This window comes from Phasianus colchicus, chromosome 1, assembly GCF_987193195.1.
Source record: "Phasianus colchicus chromosome 1, bPhaCol1.hap1.1, whole genome shotgun sequence".
In the NCBI taxonomy this organism is placed as follows: Eukaryota; Metazoa; Chordata; class Aves; order Galliformes; family Phasianidae; genus Phasianus; species Phasianus colchicus.
The window spans coordinates 92,879,113-92,899,880 of record NC_143436.1 but is presented as its reverse complement, the minus strand read 5'-3'; the positions used below and the strand labels follow the sequence as shown (position 1 = coordinate 92,899,880).

The 20,768-nt window shown below is 37.1% G+C and overlaps 1 protein-coding gene across 8 annotated transcripts in view; it reads right to left on the bottom strand.

Annotated features, from left to right (window-relative positions):
* Positions 1–20,768, bottom strand: part of EPHA6 (EPH receptor A6) — a 515,780-nt gene that overhangs the window by 380,460 nt on the left and 114,552 nt on the right. For 7 of the 8 annotated variants that reach the window (XM_090152397.1, XM_090152418.1, XM_090152412.1 and 4 more), the window contains exon 3: positions 11,652–12,315. In XM_090152397.1, coding sequence (XP_090008523.1) covers positions 11,652–12,315 — 664 coding nt within the window. Of the gene's footprint in view, positions 1–11,651; positions 12,316–15,061; positions 15,235–20,768 lie in introns of those variants that run through there. The other variant, XM_090152423.1, reaches the window with a different exon arrangement.

The window sequence follows — 20,768 nt, the reverse complement described above, 5'->3', positions numbered from 1 at the left end:
GCTTTGATCATTATCCCTTTGAAGAAATGCTTCTTTAAAGAGACACATTTCAAGTGCAGTCCTTGGCTCTGTTAGATGTTTCGCTAGTAGGTACGAGACCTGCTTTACATAATTTATTCTACCTTTAGCAGACATATGCCTAGAAGAACACAAGCTTGCTGCATTAAGTTGGTTCCCCAGGACCACCTTCCTTTACTGAGATATTTATTTCACAGGCTAGAGTGATTATTCATAGGCATTAGTGCTTAAAGTCCACCATCAGCAGGTTGACCACCTCTTGCCAGATTCTGCAGAATATTCTCCTGTGATGTGATGGAACTGTTAAAAATAAAATTAAGAAAAAAGAGTCTTCATGAAAAGGACTTCCAGCATGTGAACTAAAACACTACTGGACCTGGTTAGCATTGAGATTCATCAGAAAGTAAATTTTTGTTGAATTTAATTCCTTAGATGTCCTTCAATCATGCACACAAAAAAACCACCAATGTATTGCCTCTTTTACTATAAGAACTGAACTGCACACATCACAGCTGAATGTCAAGTAACAACCAGGACACCACAACTGAGGCCAACTCACTGGGAGCTACTGGAGAGGAAGCTCTGGGAGTAGCAAACAGCAGCCGGTGCCTGAAGTAAGGAGCTCTGGGAGATTGGGATACCTAGGGGGCATCTCCCCTTTAAGAGGGACTACAGGGGCTGTGGCAGCAGTAGGCTAGGCTGGTTCTGAAGGCAAAAGAGAGCTGTCATTTGTCACAGCCACCAAAACAATGTCAAGGTATATTAATTCAAGTCGTGGTTAAAAAAGCTGATACGAGCTACCAGCTGTAACAGCACTAATTACAATCCATATTATAACAGCTTCTGCACTTTGCATAAACCTTTGGGAAAAGGCTGTGTTTGGCAACCACTAAGAATAAGCTTCAGTTTCTGTAGACAATTTTTCCCTAATCCTTACTGCAAGAACTTGAAACACCAAAGCTCCTTTAAGGCTCTACAGACCTCCTTCACAACTGGAATTCAACATCCAGCACATGAGCATACCACCTGGATGTCAAAACATGAGAACTTATCATAGAATGGCCTGGGTTGAAAAGGACCACAATGATCATCTAGTTTCAACCCCCCAGCTGTGTGCAGGGTCACCAACCACCAGACCAGGCTGCCCAGAGCCACATCCAGCCTGGCCTTGAATGCCTCCAGGGATGGGGCATCCACAGCCTCCTTGGGCAACCTGTTCCAGTGCGTCACCACCTTCTGAGTGAAAAACAGTATAATGGATCAATCTTATTTTTACAAGTCAAACTATTCTAAAGACTAAAATCTTTTCTTAGAAGTATGAGCTTGCCTGCTCCTCAAACAACAGATAACTATTTCCCATTCACAAATGAAAGTCCGTGGCACACTGTTATCAATACAAAAAATTAACTTTATTTTTTTACTAAAAACAAGTGGAAAGTAAGGCATGACTAGTAGAAAGACTAACAAACATAACAAAATCACAAATAGGAAAGCACAAATATAAGGGGGAAGACTGCAGATGAATGCACTCAATCTGTGATCTTTTTGCCTGAAAGCACCTTGGACTATATGCAGACTATTTATTTTGCTTCATTTATCTTTGGAAGCAATTCTTCTATAGAAAAACTTCAGAAAAATTTCTGCCAGTGACTTCCTCATAATGAGAAGGATCTTTAAGATATACACAAAGAAACTTGTCACCAGAATCTCCAAAGCATTTCCTAGCAAATCAACTACTTAGATACACAACATTTCTTCTGTATCAAAATAAAAGTGCAAACAGTAAGCGTTTTCTGACTTGAAGTCAACCTCTACCCCCAGAAAAAGATGTATGATATCGCACAGGACTGTACAAAATGCCTTGCATGTGTCTTTTGAATACCTAAACAAGATGTGAATGCATCTAAATTACACAAGATGATAGCTGGGATAAACACGAAGTTTGAGATATACACAAGTATGAAAATATTTACATAAACACCAGCGAGATTGATGCTGGAAAGCTAAGACCAACAGTGCATATTAGAGATATTAGTAATAGCAGGATCTTACTTGTTCAGAGTATGCAGATATGGGATGCAGCACAGATTAGCAAACAGAATATTCTATGAAGTAGATCAATGATAAAAATAATACTAATTAAAAAAAAAAACACAATAAACCAGACTTCTTGTTGTTGTTTTAGTTTTTATTTATTACTCTAAGTTAATCTAGCAAGAGTTTAAGTTTGTGAGTAGCCTCCTGACTGCTTTGGATCAAATGATGCCTCTAAATTTTGGGAGCTGTGATTTCTGAGAATCTTTTAAATACTAAATGCTTTCAAAAACTAAATTAGTCTTTGATACAAAATGAATTTCAAGTCTACATCAATAGTTCTGTATAAAACAAACACTTCTCATGTCATTTTCAAACTTATACTTCGGAAAGAAATTAGTCAGCTAAAGCCAGGTTCATCTCACTTGTATGCCCTGAGTTATAAAAAGCAAATACAGTTTGTATACATATAGAAGTGTACACATTTGTTTTTAATTTTTTTGTGTGTATATTTGCATGTCCAAGACCAACTTTCCATCAGAAGTAATTGTGTGCAGTTACTTTACTCCCACTTGTGACTCCCTGACTAAATCATGCAAGAGGAAACCCCTCACTGACTGCTTTTCAAGTTACATTTCTCAGTATAAATGCTTTAATAAAACTGAGTGAATAGAATGATGGGTAACCTCAATGGTAACAGTTCCATTACAGAATGTGTTATTTGTGAATATTTTACTCATTAATAACCTGCTTCAGAGGAAGTAGAGGTGATTATCTTCAGATTTCAGAGCTCAACTTCCTGAGTTCTCACAGGTACCTGATCTACATAATATTAATAATAACATACTCTAGACTGTTTTATTTCTTTCTTATAAGTTTTAAATAATTGTGCTCAGCAACAACATTAGAAAATTCCTTATTCTAGAAATCAATTTAGTTTTATGAGAATTTGTGGCAGAATTCTCTCTACACGTACTGTAAATCTTAAGTTTATGTAGATTTAAGTGAAATTTCTAATTGTTATGTTAAAAAATACACACAGCTTATTGCAGAGTGAAAGCACTGATCTTTTGGTCTCCAGTTTTTTTCTCAGCTTATCTTTATTTTAACTACTCAGAGCACCACCAAAAAAGTCAATGATGAATAAAAATTCTAGGAACACTATTTCCACAAAGATAAACAGACAAATACAATTTATTATGCCATATCTGTTATCTCTCTTCGGTATATTTCTATGAAAATCATGAACAGTTATTACATTGCAGCACATAAAGTGTTCGTTTGCCTGATTACAAATCACAGCCTCCTCAAAATGCATTTCTCTTCTGCAGTATTCATTGTGGGTGCTCAAATTCAATGAATTACATAAGGCAACATCAGCAACTTTTCATTAGAGACATTTTTTTAGTAACCAAATAATTGTATTTTATACTTTCCTCAATGTACTTGTCAGAGAATATTTCTTCAGAACTTACTGAGACGTAAATTTTTAATCAATTGAGGAAAACTAAGTAATAGAAAACATTCTCAGCCATAAGACAAATCCCCACCACACTTCTCTAGCTGGAGGAAAGTCTCCCACAGCTGTAACAGGACAGCAACCAACACTGAACATTCACAGACATTAAATACAGCACGCTGTGGTTTCCATTCAAGCAAAACCCACCAACGTTCAAAGTATTTGACTGTTGAAACAGTTGATGATGTGTAAAGTGCAATGAACATTTTCTAAGTCAAATTATCCTTAGATGGTTGAGCTCAAGCTCCAGCTAAGTGACTCCCAGAAGAAAGAAAGGAAGAAGAGTTTCTATTACCCAACAACTAAGAGGTACTGTTTTGGTTTTTTTTTTTTAAGATTCAAGTAGGCAACAAACATCTCAAGGGGAAATCCCAACACAATGAGAATAGTTGGACAGAAATTCAAAGTTAGTGCCTACCTTCTTCCATCTTCAGCTACACCATAGCCTTTAACCTCTCTATCTTCCTGTTACTCCCATTTTACTTGCACATTGGCATGCCCATCTGTTGACTTCTGATGACTAAACCTTTTGGAATTTCTTAATACTAGATGTCATGAAATAACTATTTTAGCATGAGCAGGTCCACTATAAGGATGGACTGATCATTCTACCATGACTGGATAGTTATTGCTGGAAGACTGCCTTTTATACAGACAACTTCATCTGCACACAGATGTAAAAAAAAAAAATTTGTGAATGACACATACAAACCCTGTCCTTGTTTCCTGCTCTGGCACCCTGACTGCTCACACTGCCCATTTGACCCTACAGGACAAGAACCTGGGGCCTAAGCTGAGATCATCTCCTGTGTGACCATCCCAAGACACAGCCCTACATTCATCCTGCAATGCAGTCAGGAGAGCTGCCACACAGGTCTGATGAAGAGGGGAAAAAAATCATATCTAAGTCACTTGAGAAATCTTCAACTTAAAGTTTTTTAAAAAATAAGTCAGGCAACAACTTTAAAACATGTCTGTTCTATACACAGTTGAATAAATATATGAATAGAATTGAATGCATTTATATGTGTATAATTATATATATATATATATATATATATATATATATGTGTGTATATATTGTAAACTCAAGAAAAACAGATTATTTCCAGGACTATTAGAGTTTTGCATGTAATCGTCACAACTCTACTACTTTCAGCACAGCAAGAACAAGTAATCATAGTGTACTATAGCACACTAAGTATATATAATATGAAGTGGACCACTGCTAATGTCAAATCATGTATCACAGAATAACAGAATGGCTTGGGTTGGAAGGGACCTCAAAGATCATCTAATTACAACCCTGCTGCTGAGGGCAGGGTGGCCAGCCACTAGGATCAGATTGTCTAGGAAACCATCAAGCCTGGCCTTGTACACTTCCAGGAATGAGGCATCTACAATTAATCTGGGCAGACTGTCTCGGTGTCTCCATCTTCTCAATGAAGAATTTCTTCCTAACACCTAGCTTAAATCTCTCAAGTTACTGTCATCAGAAAACTTCCTGAGGATACATTCAATCTACAGTCTAAGTCACTGCAATTAAGATGCTGAAGAACTACCATAAATACATGCCCCGTTTCCTAATGTATATGGCTTGAGTTTAGATCAGGTGCAATTTTTGGCAGTATATTAGCAGTCATTTGTGATTAAACATATACAGAAGCTCCGAACAAATCATTATCAACTACTTTTCCGTACTGTTGCCTACAGTGTTGCTATTATCCACAAGTCCTAATTTTTTTTTTAAGCATGCTCTTGTATTATGTTAAAAAAACTCTCTATTTAGTGATTCTGCCTAAAAACTGTATTGCTGTTTGAAATTTAAAAATGACACTTATCCATATTCAGAATTCAAGTTAAAATATACAGCTCAATATAGGCAAGAGAGCACATTTTTCAGTGGAAAACATGTATCCCTAATAATCACTAAGGTCTAAAGTATTTTCACTGTTTTTAGTGAAATCAAATCATTGAGACTCACATGAATTATGTAAAGTAACCCATTATTTCTTGTGAGTAATAAAAAAAAAGAAGTAAAACCTTCTTCCAGAGCACTTAGATATTCAGGAATTTGCTACAAATTCCAATAAATGTTTGCTTTAAAAAACAATCCAACTCCTTAGAAAGTTCTGGAAATGCACAGTAAGTCACAAGTACTGTTAAAACAACAACAACATTTATATTAATTAGTGAGAAGATAAAAGTGTGGAAAAGACTGCATTATGAAATGGTCATCTTTGACACCAAGAATAGGGAAGAATTCCATGAATTTGGCAGTGCTTCCCCCCCATTCTCCGGGATGCCACTGGAGACATCTGCTAAACAGAACATGTTGTGTAATGTGTTGTGTAACATTGCAGAGGGAAAAAAAAACAGTGAAGAATAACCATGGAGTTAATGCTGGAGCGATCACCAAACCTGATCACTCATTCTAATATTTTTCATGTCACCTCTGCCATTACCTCTCCACATGCTTCCACCTACCTTCCCCCTCTTGCTCCTTCACAAATACCCACTGGCTTTCTGCACCATTTGCAGCATGTGCAGACTGCAGCAAAAGGAGTTTTCAATCAGAATTTATTTGTAGTCTTGCATTATCAGTATCTTCTCTTGTCTGCCTTCTATTTTAAAAGGAAAAAGGCACTTAATACTTGAAACAAATACATCCATGAGAAAAATCACCTGCGGCAGTGTGACACATGCCATATCACTCCACACAGCCACCTAGAGGCAGGCAGTCCTTGGACATTCTGCAGCTGTCCCCCTTCATAACAGGGCAGAACAGCCACAGCCCTACACACATTCAGCCTCCCTCACAAACTCTCGCCCCTGGCTAACGAAAACAGTTGCACCCTTTGTCGTCAGGAATTTCTGGTGTGCTGGAACAGATAGTATCCCACTTCTGCTGCAGAAAGAACTCCAACTACTACAGTTGAAGGATTCTCTCTTAAGAAGATACTGTGAGTTCTTCTAATTTAAGATGTAATCTCATTTTGTCCTTCTTTGTAGTCCAAGTGTTTGTTGTTCCTTCAGTTTCACTTTACTATAGCGCCCAAGGGCTGACAGAGATATGAATCTCAAAAATAATAATAATAAAAAATAATCAGAATAAAAAACACTGCATTGCTTCCCTGTAACTACCAGGAAATCTGCCATTTCACTGCCGTGTATTTTGCTTCTCACAGCATTAGACAAGCACATAAACCATGACTATATAGTGAACTTATGTGGTTTTAATTACCAGATTTCCATACAGTAGCTCACTTGGGTTTACAAAGCGACTTCCTGATTGGTACAACACTCACCAGTAACAAAGACATGTCATAGATTCACGGAACATAGCGCTGGTTCATACATCATAAAAGGAAAATACCTTCTAATCAAATCAGACTAAAAGAGGTAAGAAAGGCTGCCAATACAAAAACCCAAACACAGAAACATTACCACAGTTTTGAGTAATGAATAAAAGGAGGAAGTATTTGTTCAATTCAATTTGTTCAATCAAAAGTTCCATGTTTTTGTACATTAGTGTCCCTTGGAAGTGTTGGGGACTGGGGGAGGAGGAACACATGATAAGAACAGCTCCTTAAAATACTCCTCAAGAAAAAAAATCAACTTCCTGAAGTTAAAATACACTTCTGGATTGCATTTGATTGGCTGAGAGTCTAAAATGGATATAATCGTAATTAGTATTTGCTATACATACTCTTGAATTTTTATGTGTAAAAACCTCAATTAATTTGCAATTTGCAAACCTCAATTAATGCAAATAATTTTTGGTAAATCGTTAAAGAATCAAGCTTAACAGACAACCAATTGTTGCTATATTATGCCAAAGAGATCCCATTTGGACAAGTTTGTATGTTGTAACTAATGTAAGCAGAACTCACATAAGCAGCAAATACTCTAACAGAACATACTTTACAGAGACCAAAAAAATTCATTTTGAGACTTGTCACTTAACCTGTTTCATTACAACTGTTTTAAATGTAAGAATGACTTGCTTTGTTGTCCAGATCATCCAGTTATCTCTCTTGCACTGTAGCTTCCTGTCAAGTTCACTCTTATTCCTTTATCAATCAACAAAATCCACCATAATGTTGTTTTTCCTTAGCTCACAATCTAAAAGAAACCCTTTGTTCCTTGTCAGGATATATATATATCTTTTTTGCATTTAAAGCCAAACAAAAATAACAGCAAAACCAAAACCACCATGCCTGAAACTGCCTGCGCATGTTCTGCATTTGTTAAATTCAGGATGACCTTTGTCTGGAATTGAAATTCGGAGCAGATACCACATCGCTACTTTTAATTATGTTTATGAGAAGTCTGTGCTGCATCTCTTCCTTTAATGCAATGACCATCTCTCTACTTGCGAGCGAGGCTGATATCAATGATTAGAAAAGCATATTGGAGCTGTTTGTGATTACTATTGCCAAATTACTGGAGCTGACTCATTTATTAATGCTTAATGAAATACAAGAATATGTTGCTGCTATTCCACTTATATGATTTGGAGAAGAAAAATCTTGAAAGCAGGTTCAGATCAAAGAGGAATAGTTTATTTACACAATCAGTTCAGAAAAGATTTGCTTTTTCCAGGTGATATCATTAAGAAATGCACACAACTTGTGAATAACTGTAAGCCTATTGCAGTCAATGGGATTTTTTCCCCACATCAACTTCAGCAAAGCAAGAAAGTGCCTAAATCAACAAAAAATTCTCTGTGGTCTCTGAATTCTAGAACTATTCAGGTAGACATTTAATAAATTTAGGTATTTTAATCAAATTATCAATTCTTCTCAAGAAACTGTCACACTACAACTGTGCTTTTGAAAGCAAACAAAGGATCGGGAGTATTCACAGCTTCATAGGCAAAGAGGAATGCATATAAAACCAAAATACATTGAAACAGCGGAAGTTGTAACATCTTGTAGTAATTCCTGAATATACAGTGTTTGTCTCCACAAGTATCAAAGCAGATACGTATTTTAAATTCTGTGACTAATAATAAGCTATACTTGCCATAAGTAACTTACTGTTCCTCATAGAGCCTTTCACTAATGAAATTGAAAGTTTGACTCAAACCAAAAATAGGAAAAATATTCAAATATCAATCTGTATACTGCCCACCATCCAATTACTTGCCAGAAGACATTTCAAAATACTTATTTTGCTTATTGTCATGCAGAAGAATAACAGTGGCCATCAGTTTAGATTAGTTCTGATCTGAATGTTGTAACTCTCTCTTTCATTTCCAATACACTCACTATGTCACAGAGAATGCCTATGAGAAGCACCAACAGAATGGCACTGGGAACTTCCAAGTCTCAGGTTGCAACTGCAGTGGGAGGGAGAAAAGGGTTCAGGAAGACTTCGAATATCTGATGACTGTGTGAATGCATTTTATAAATAGATGCAGTAATTGGTTTTTTGCCCCTTCTTTGTTTCCATGGAAACAAGTGTAAATTTAATCCACCCCACCCCCCCAGAAAGTTAGTAACATCCAAGTGCTTTAAGTTGTAATTTAGGGTTTTTAACTTGCAATTAGGAATTACTGGTAGGTAATGTATCTTTGGATCTCTAAGATCTGATTCTTGCCTCAGCCTAGAAGCAAAGTCTCAAAGTAGGCCATAAGAGCTAGATGGAAGACTGCTGTCAGCTTAGCTGGTGAACTCAGTTCACAGTACTCAAATGTTCTCATGACAGAAAAGCATTCCCAGCCACTCAAGCATACATCTCCACCATTAGCTTTGGCACAAAAGGAAACACGGTCATCTTGACAGCAACCTTACTAAGATTTTGTTTGCATAATCGAACTACAGAGTGGGCGCTAATAAAATTAAATTGCTGCTCATTTTGAAAGTAGGGCTTGTCCTACTATTCTGCCTTTAGCATGACATTTATCAAGAGATAAGACAAACATCCTTTGAGAAGCTGTCAGGAAAAGTAGTACTAAAATTAAAATACTACGAAGATAACTGAGAGGAAAGTATCAGACAGCTGTGAAAATGATTTCAGAAGACATATGGAAGCTCTGTTAGATTATGATCTTCTAAAACATTCATCTATTGCTCTTGGGACAAAAAGCTAAGAATATATGAACACTCGAGGCTTCAAACACTCCATTCAATTTAAAAGGTATCCATTCAGAAGCAGACTGAGCTGTCAATTGAATAAATAATTTGAGTCAATGCACAGAAGAATCATTTCCTAGCAGTTTGCGTGGGTTTTGGTTGCTGGTTTCTGTGAAGTTTTAAAGCAATGATTGAGTACAAATGCATTGAAGAAAATCCTTCTCCCATTAAAAGGGAACCTCTTGACCTTATGTAGAAAATTATATTTGCTTCCAGTAATGGCAAAAGTGTATCTTCACAATGATTATATTTTGATAATTAATGTCAGCAGGATTGGACAACAAAAAGTAAGCAGATCTCATTTTATCATGCCAATATATAATGTGATTTTAATACTCTTTATCACTCGAGGTTGCTGTAAGCTAATATGAATACCTCTTCATCAAAGTATTTGGACAACAGCAATCTCACCTGTGTAAATCACGGACATGGACCTTTTTTCTTCCATTTTGCTATAAAGCAAAATTGAACCAAAACAGGTGAGCACCTCAATGGCCACTGAGGTATTCTCTAGAAGTCAGTACTAGACTTACTCTGAAGTCTATGTGAAACTTACATTTAGGTTAAAAAAAAAATAGAAAAACAAGATGTTTTGTCAGCTTCAGAAGCAGTGCACTAAAGAACAGCTAGTTACCACACAACTCCACAGAATGAAAAGACACATGCCTTTAACAGTTAAGCACTATCCAAGAAGTATTATCTAGAAGACCTCCAGATGGACAATAAGTCTCAACATGCACACTCTCAATAGATATCAATCTCAAATCAACTCCACAGCTCACAGACTTGGGCTATTCAAGACACATAGAACATTTTAGAAAGTCTCAATATAAACAGCACAATGGTCAAATCATCTGAATTTTCCATTTGTGCATTAAGTCCAGTTATCAGATTTTGACAACCACGATATTTCAAGAGCAGCAAAGAGGAAGTTAATGAAGCATAATGTTTGGATTCTGTAGAAGGTGTGCATTTTGCTTCTGCACGTGCTCTCTGTCCAATTTATGAATACAAGGAACTGGTAAGAAAATACTTTCCCTTCTGCAGTAACTTTCTAATTGCTACCTTGATTTGAAACATCCTTAGTTCTCTGTCATATTGACAAGGTGTAGTGTTAGGCTCTTCTACATACACCAGCACTTGGTGTGGTCTCCAAAATCTTTGAAGAGAGTCCAGTTATTCTAAGACAGAGAGCTCACAAGATACAAGAAAGTGCCAAAAATCACTTGCAACTAACTCCAATGCACTGACACTTCTGAACAGTTTGGCTTATAGTATTTTGAAACTAGTTGCTGTGTAACACGAGTCCCAGATACAAAGCATGGCATAATACAATGAATTCGTTTTGACCACTTTTAAACATTTTACTTTAATTTTGAATAAGGACTAAAACTTCTCTAACTGAACTCAAGTTATGGGCTCTCTATTACTAATTATTCACAGAAGCATTAAAATCTTCCTTTTTAAAAAAGCACAGGTTATCATGTTAATTACCAGGTTAATTACCAGGTTAATACTTCTGTCTTTGTGCACCTATAGGAAATACTTAAGTCTGAGTTAACTAACTAGATTTCCCTTTTTAGGAATATAAAGAAAAAGGGATAATTTTCATTGTTGCTCACCTCATCCTGAGACATGCATCTAAAACAGGTCAGAGGAATCTGCTCCAATGTGCTTACTTATCTCCACTCATTACAAAAGAAGTTAAGGCAATCAGTTGTTCTACATATATTCACATCATAGGCATAAAAACTTTAAGAAAATGAAAATCATCCCTAGTAACTAAATGCTTTCTTAGAAACCTACAGCATCATGACTTTAAATGACCTTGATAATTCTGAATAAAAAATATTCCTTGGGAACACAATGAAATATTTTCAACATGATATGGGTTCTTTAGCATTCATATATCATAAATCATAAAATTTTAGTTTTCTTACCGTGACAGGAACCATCCAGTTCTTCATATCCTACACTGCAGATACATCGTCCAAGAGGCACAAGCCAATCCCCATCTGCTCCACAATACAATTTTGGAGTATCACGTTCCTCAGCACTCTTCACACAGGAGCCCCGCACTTCCACCAAAGAGGAAGAATCAACCCTTGGAATAGTATCAGGAAACATGGCCAAGTTACGGACTGTGAAAGGGCACTTCTTGTAATAAACACGGACTGAGACCAAAGCAATACATGCTCCAATGTCCTGAAATGCAAGATAAAATCCTTTCTTGTTTATTGGCCCAACCTCACGAACTTCTGTGTTGAGTTTAAGAATGCGATCACCCAAGTCCATCTGAGTAAAGCTCTCATCAGCTGCAATAGTATCAATTTTAGTATACTGGTTTGGCTTGAATTTTAATCCATGAGACTCATCTGATTCCATGTAGTAGAGATTAAAAGTTTCCTTGCAGGTTCCCACTACCCATGGAATACTGTTGCAGTCCCTCAGGGTAAACTTCATTTCCACATAAATTTTCTGCGCAGCATCACGGGAAATCCAGTTTGTTCGAAGCCAGTTGTTTTGGTTTGGTTCCATCACATTACATACCTGGTAGGTATGAATGGGATGATTGTGTTCATCCATTTCAGTAATGGCATCCCACTGAAAAGAAAACAGACTTGTTTGAAAATCAAGGAAAATATCTACAGAGCCAATCTAGACACACATAAATGTGAGTGTATGAAATCATGGCTGGATTAAAAATAATTGCTTGTGTAGAGATTAGAGAAATATCAGTAATTAAAAGCAGATACCAGCTACAGAAGAGTAGAAAAATTTTCAGAAGTTCTACAGTAAATTTCTATGAATTAAAAAAAAGTCTCTAATCAATGCGGCTTCAATAGAAGACAGAAATAGTGGCCATAGTTCTGAATAGAACATCTGAGATTATTCCTAGGCATGCAGTTCAGTCGCTTATACTGAAACATTTGCTAGAACACTCCCATTTGACATTCTGGTGAACTGCTGTCCAACAGTCCTCAAAAATATTCCCATTACTCAGATGGGCACCACAGACAAAGTACCTGCAGTGATCAACAGCTGGGACAAAGCCACTCTGGTTTGGTGAGTCTCAGGTATGTGTATAAGCTGTCCTGGTTTACACAATCATTGCAGACACAGTTAAATGTACAGATAAGAGATATTTCTGGCTCCATAGACTCTGTATTACACTCATTTCTTCTTAAACAAAAAAATAAAGATCTATCACAGGCATCATACCATTTATTTACCCTTATAAATTCTCTTTCTTATAAACTGAAGATGAAATAAGAATTATTATTTTTATTTATTTAAGTTGTGTGCATCAATATCACTAAATTGTTCTCAAATGCTGGTGGGAACCCACGCCATGAGGCTACTGAAAACATGCATCTACGAAAAGCCATCCATGTACTAAATATAAAAGAATTATTGAACATCTAACATTATATAATCTGCTACTCTAAGGGATTGCCAACAACTCCAAATTAGTTTCAATAAAATTGAGTCAGCTTTCAATAAACACTCACAATATCAATATAGCATTAAGTATTGATTTCTTTCTTACAAAAACACAGAACAAGCTGTAGTTTCGTACCCAAAAATATTGCACCCCACCAGAAATTTTTAGTGTGGCCGTCTGGATATACTGTTCTCTTATGGCATTCTAGATATTACCCGATATAGTCAATAAGCCAAAAGCTTGTTATTAAATATTACTAAAAATGCCAAACTATGATGTTTTAATACAATGAAACATGAAAATACACATTATTTGTGTTCATAGTTAAGCATATTTGGAACAGATTATTTATAAATACAAATTTAGTTAAAATAATCTGCCTGCTAAAAAGAAACATGAGGTTAAAATTGAGACAGCAGTTCAAAGCTGAAAAGTTTATGCAGCATTTTTGCTCTTACCAACTTCCTCATCTTTGCAGTTAGTTTGCTTAAATGCAGAGTATGGCATTTAAAAATGTTATATTAATTAAATTCAGGTGTACATATGTAATATGTCAAAGCCCATGTTCAAATTATGCATAATATGCAATTCTGAGTACAATAGCAAGATAAGGACCTTCCACATTATTATTCAAACATGAATTCAAATATCTTTAGCCCGATGATACTTTCAAGCCACAAAGTTTTCTGCTTTAATACAGACAATATGAGTATGTTTTACTTCAAAGGTAGACTTCTGATGATACATTTTGACTACTTAAGCAGTACAATTTTCATAATATCTAGTTCACTCAACATTACAAGGAAGGTTGGTCCTTGGACTTTCAGACTGAAAAAAAAAGTAGGAAATATGAGTTCAGTGTAAAATTTTTAAGAAAAAAAAAAGTTATCTTTTAGAAACATGGTGAAAAAAATACTTGATCATCTTATTCTCTGAAAAGGCAATGTATTATTAAGAGGTAAGGTCTTCATTTTTAGAAATATCCCCAGCCATCAGATGAATTTTAAGGCCCATGTGAAACAGTAAATACGTAGAAAGCCTGCTGGCTTTATTTTCTGAGTTTCAAAAACATCACTTGTTCCTATATGCAAGTGCGGTTATAACATCCCCATCTTCAATATCTTTCACAGAAACAAAGCATGCATGTGGGTGGAGAATTTACACCTTCTTTTGCATGAGCAAACTGATCCATCACGGTGGAGGTAGCAATAAAGTTATTTTTAACTATTTTCATTAGACTGAAAACTTGGCAGCCAGAATTCAAGTGGAAATGGAATCTTAAATGGAGCCAGATATGGCCTGAAAAGTTAGATTTCTGATCACTGCAGCGTGTATTTGGGAACTACACAGAACAATAAGCTCTCTACAGAAGTCAAGGTCTTTACAGACTGTAACTTTTGAGATTTTCTTTTTCTCTACCTATCACAACACGAGTAATAGCCTCAAGGTCTTATTTTAAAACCCATGAAACATACTTTAAAAATGATTTTGGGACAGGTACTGGCCATTGGCTGTCTGCTACCTCTTAAGAGATTCTTGTATTGCTAGGCGTTATGACCTCTGTGAGTCTAACATACATTCATGAAGGACAAATTAGATCAGAATTCTTGCCAACATCAGATCAAATTCAGGTCTGGTCAAAATTGCACAGTAGGGGACTAGTTACCACAGTACTCATCTCTGAACCATTGCTTCTAAATTGGATTTTGAGATATGATCAAAAGATATCCTGGATCAAGTAATACATAATATAGCAAGTAAATCTTGGCTTCAAGAAACAAAAAAAGGACTTGCATTGTCTGACAAGCCTGGCCTCTCCTCTTTTGCCAAGCACGTGGCACACAGTTTGAACTAAGATTCCACAGCCAGAAAGAATTAATAGAAGTGTTTAATTAAAATACATACTCCACGCTTTAAAATCTTGACAGTAAAGATACTTTACTCCCAGCTGCCCTCCCCTGACGCAGCTCCATGCCGTTCCCTCGGCCCCTGTCGCTGTCACACAGAGCAGAGCTCAGCGCTGCCCCTCCGCTCCCTGCGAGGGGCTGTTGCCGCCATCAGGCCTCCCCTCAGCTCTGCTCTGCACTGAACCAACCACGGACCACATCCGCTCCTCCCTCACCTTGCCCTCCAGACCCTGCCCCATCTTCGCAGCCCTCCTTTGGACACTTGCCTTTCTTAAAAACCGTGACAACCTTTGCCAGCTACCAGACTAAGCAGATTCTCACTTCAGCAGCAGCCCTGTTTGTGCCTGAAGGATCCACTATGGTGTTTTATTTTTATATGCAACCCCGCAGTAAGAAGTTTTTCCAGTTAATAGGGGTAGTTACATCAACATTATTTTATAATGGGCTGATATTCAGATAAACTCACATGTAGTGGAAAAGGCTTTTCCCGCAAGTTCTCACATAGATTGGTGAATTAACAGTGGGTTCTTAATTTCAGCCACCAATCCCAGCAGTAGCTATGTAATCTAGGACAGCAGTTTTAGCATCTTGCACAACACAACGTTCTTTTTATTGATATTTTACTTCATTCAAAGAAAAAAGATACTTGGCAGCAGCTACTTAGGTCCAAGCCCTTAATCAGTAGGGTAATTAATAGAAGAGAACCCTTTTAGTCAAAGGATAGCTCTAGAAGAAAAAAAAAAAAAGGAAAGAGAGAAACGCTACTTATGTGTCTCAGTCAAAGGCAAGTCCTCAAAGGTCATAAATCTTATCACTTATCTCACAAGAGAAGTAAGTTTTCCTTTTTAAAAATCAAGGAACAAAATATGAAGTGATCATGCTAAAAATATCTCTTTAATCATTTCAGAGAGACAGATAATTCAGGAAATGTAACTGTCAATTAATTCTTACACAAAAATGGAGGCTGGCATTTGAAAAATCACTGAATCTGAACTAAGTGATAGGATCTTCTGACATACATCCCTCATGACTCACAGATGCCCGTTTGGAACAGGTCAGAACCCTAATAATAAACTATGGTTGTTATACAAGACTGTTGCTATCCAAAGCAAATTACATGTACAGGAAATTCCTGTAGCAAAGGGCAGTTAAGTAACAGAGTAGTGGATCCAAAGAGAAGGAAAAAAAGAAAGCAAATGGCAATTTTCATTAATTTTGATTGGTCCTTCTCTCATTATTATTTTTATGAAAGACTTTATTACTTGTTTGGGGTATCAGTCTTTTCCCTCTGGGACTCTGCTGAAATCTACAATTCTCAATTTCAAATGTTACCTGCTGAAAATCTTTTTGATCTTATTTCCATGGAAACAAGTGGAAACAAGTTGAATTGTAAAAAAAAAAAAAAAAAAAAAAAAAAGGTATAATCTAGTGAGATTTGAGGGATGAACCCTGGCTAAGACCAACTTCAGAAATAATACTTCTCATCACTTGCTTGTGAATTAGACCGTGAGACCAGAAAAGAACAGTCCCACTCCAGCTTTATAGAGGACATCATAGTCCTTCCAGAAGGAAAGGAAATCTCGAATCCTGGACATGGACCATTATACATACATTAGAAGAGATCAAAACTCTAAGAAGCATGATCACATTTCAAAATACCTTATCTGATACGGGGCTCAAACTGCTGAAGCAGTCAATCCATATGGCTACCATCTAGGCAGTGTCATAAGGCATCAACAAAAAAGATATTCATGGAGTAATGTTTTTGCTGTCTGGATACCACAGAGAAACTATGAAACAGAAGCCAAAAGTAATGACACAATCTCTTCCTTGAATCTTCAATTCTAGACCAAAATGTAGCAAAGCACATTTGGAAAAGGGATACATAGAAAAATTTCACACACATGCAGACACACACCTCCCTGGGGAGCCCAGCTACTGAAGAAATAGGGGAGGACACTTCATAGCAGTTCCTCAGCCTTCCTTTCACTACTACTTTCACTACTCCTTATCTCTCTATCACTCAAGAACTACTCACTCCAGCCTTAGTGATGAGCCCTGTGATTGCTCCTGCTACAGGTCCTGCGGCTGTTCCAAGTGATTACTGTGATTAAAAAACTGCCCCCCGAGAGCACCACATCCAGAGGTACAGCCCTGTGGTCACTCCACAGAGACAAGCACCGTGGTTACTCCAAAACCTGCAATGAACAAAAGAACTTGCTCCACAGTCACAGCTCCCAGCACTCTCCACTGGCAGTGAGTCCAATTCTATCCAAGCTGGAAGTAAGACAGATGGCTGTGCATTGCCATCCTGAACAACACTTGTCCTTCATGCTGCAGTTGTCACTGTCGAAACACAATACCCATTCCTCTGTTCACATCCACTATTTGGTGTTCCATCAGTGTTCAGCAAGTCTTGATGAATATCAGCCATTTTTTCCTCATGGAGGAATTCAGCAACATCCCTTTGCTTCTTACACACTTCCACATCACAAGTCATAAAATCATAGAATGGTCTGGGTGGAAAAAGACCTCAAAGATCATCTAGTTTCAACCCCCTTGCCACGGGCAGGGTCACCAACCACTATGCCAGGCTGCCCAGAGCCACATCCAGCCTGGCCTTTGAATGCATCCAGGGACAGGAGTCATTTTCCTCCCACTGCCGCTGCTGTCATCTATCACATAGCCACAAAACATAAGGGAACACTGGTCAGTAGGTTCTACCTCTACTGCCATACCACCAACATCTGCCTCTGATATCAGAGGCAGACATAAAGACATAGGACACACTACTTTCAGAGAAGCCCATATATATTTATATATCATATATACATACATACATATTATGTATGTACGCACACAAAGCAAGTGATACAGAAGCAATTACTTACCACCCACCAGATGATGCCCAGCCAGCCCCAACGTCATGGCTACCCTCTTGATGAATTCTCCACTGTTTTTCAAGTTTGTTTCACATGAGATGTAATACCCCTTTGGCCATTTTATGTCAGCTGTCCTAGTTCAGTCCCCTCCCAGCTCCTTGTGCCCCAAAGCTCTCTTGCTGACAGGACGGCAAAAGAAGCTGAGAAACTGTCCTTGGCTGCTGAGTACTGCTCAGCAACAATGAAAACATCCATGCACTATCAATATACATTTTTTTCCCCCCAAAGCCAAAACATTACATCATATCAGACTATGAATAAAATCAACTCTGTCCCAGCTGAAATCAAGACAGCTGAGAATCCAGATTACCATAAGGGCAGGGAGAGATACCTGATAGAAAAATAATAATAATAATAATGTCCTCAGTCCAAGAGCTGACCTTGCCTGCTTTATGATTTAGTGCATGCAATACTATCCCTTAAATGACTGATTGCTTTTACCAGTCACCATCTTTTAAAGCCAAGAGCATAAAAGTAAGACAGTGAGTTAAAATGCATGCATTTTCAAGTGCTAGTTCCCTTGACACTATACTGAAAGGAAATAATTTTAAAAAATAATTATACAAAGCAGTTATATAAAGACTCAGAAGATGAAAAGTCTTACAAACACTAACAAATTAAATCATACTAGGACATAAAAATGAAAATGCAAAATTAAAGATACTTAGAGGAAAATTAAGTGACAGATAACTTACTTTCACCAGCATGCGCTACAGGTTACAGCAGTGAAGAGCTTGCTATAACAGTGTAGACGCCTTTTATCTGACACCACACTCACCCACATGAACTGAAGCAATGACACTTCTAAAATTCATTGCATCACACCTATATTCCTTTAAGCACATTGCCACCCCAACAGGCTCCTTCAAAACTGCTATTGGTACTCTTCAACTGTTGTGCTACAATATGAAACAGAGCCCTCTCCCATTGTGTACAGCAGGCTGAAATACTTGCTGCCAAGTTGCTGATGAACAACTGAAGGTGTGCATTTTTCATTGATTTCTTCATGTGATCATCATCATACTAGCAAGTATTATCACTGTGTACCAACAACAAAATTCATTACTTCATTTTATTTTCAAGCTACCTATTCTTTTCGAATGATCAGTGTCAAAAGAGGAATGACCACAACTGGAGAAACAAAAGGGATAACAACTTGCTATTACTAGAATTGCAGGGGATCACATCAATAAACTAAAATCAAAGCCAAAAGCAATATTATCCTACCCTGCTGTTAAGTGAACCTCAGATATTCTGGAAGGAAAGTCTGAGAGGTGAGCAGGAAAACTAATTATTGTAAGCTGAATAACATAAGCCACAGCTCTATTTATTTGCACTTAAGTTCCTAAGTTTATTCAAACTTTCTTCATACAAGCATTAAAACTTTACATATTTTCCTGGTTCAATAAGTATGGCGCATTAACATTCAGCTGAATGACTTCAATTACAGCCTGGAAATATACTTAATCAATACATATAGGAACAAATACATGAAATAAAATTCCAAATTCTGCAATACGTATAACCAGATTTTCAGATACTCACACCAGCTGCTGCATCCATAAAATCTAAAGCAAAAATAGAAGAAAACAAAAGGAAAAAACAAAACAAAACAAAAAGGCAACAACAGCACCCAACCAGTCACTGGTGTCTTCCAGCAAATTAATTTCTTCATGGTTTCTATGTAATTGTGTATATACTGATAGCTTGTCTAGCATTGTCTTCTGTGGGAATCCAGGCTTAATAAAACTTGTTTAAAATTACTGGAAGAAAACATCCTGTTACTCTTCCCTGGTGCCCATCTCACTTCCAATTGCACAAGAGGAAGAAGCATCTTTATTTTCATACAGTATATATAACCTGGTATTGGTAACAATCCACTCGCTAGAGTCAAGGAGAGTATCAGTACAACCTGCTCAGATATTTCCTCTTCTCTACCTAGCAGTCCCTTCTCCAGCTGTAGCTGAGTAAGATATACAAACTACAATAACAATTCATATTCTTTTTCAGCCTCCCCCCGGTAACCCACATTTTTAATTAGATAAAAACCAAAGATATTTTGTAACTCAATTAGTGGCAAAGCTAAGGAGTAAAAAAGAAAAATTATTTTACTAGCTTGAGTAGACAGAATAACCTTTCATATAGCTTTGTTCATAAACCTCAGTGTAAAGTGTATCCTGTCTTTTCCTTGTTGCATGTACAGCTTCAGTTTGGGTACATACTGAGTACTGATTTGTTCATGACTACATATGTGGTGGTGGAGTAGGTTGGTATATCTATTTCATGGGTTTGCAATCTCCTTAGATTCATGCAAATTAAGGAACCTTTAGAAGGGATTGATTTGACACATAACTCCCTATGATGAGTTATTGCAAAGGACACAGCAGAAAACACTTTCTGTGGCATGCCAGGTAAGTCTCCAACACTTTTAAGACAATGGACATCTTGCAAGTTCATGTCCCTTTCCCTTATGGGTGGGATGTGGCAGTACGTACAGATGTTAAGTAACTATATATCCCTTAAGTGTACTGTTCCAATTTCTAAAGGGAAAAAAGCACGTACAGAGTGAGTTGAAGAGATTTATCTTCTATTTGCTCTACTGTTAGTTCACTAAGCACTGTTTTCTTAGAAGAACAAATAATTCACCCTAAGATATAGCTAACAAACTTCAATTGTCCAAATGGGCCTTGTTTGTAAGATGAGTCATCACTCACCGGGCACTCTCTGTTAGGAGTGTGTCCTGAGAAAGTCAGCTGCAGTTTC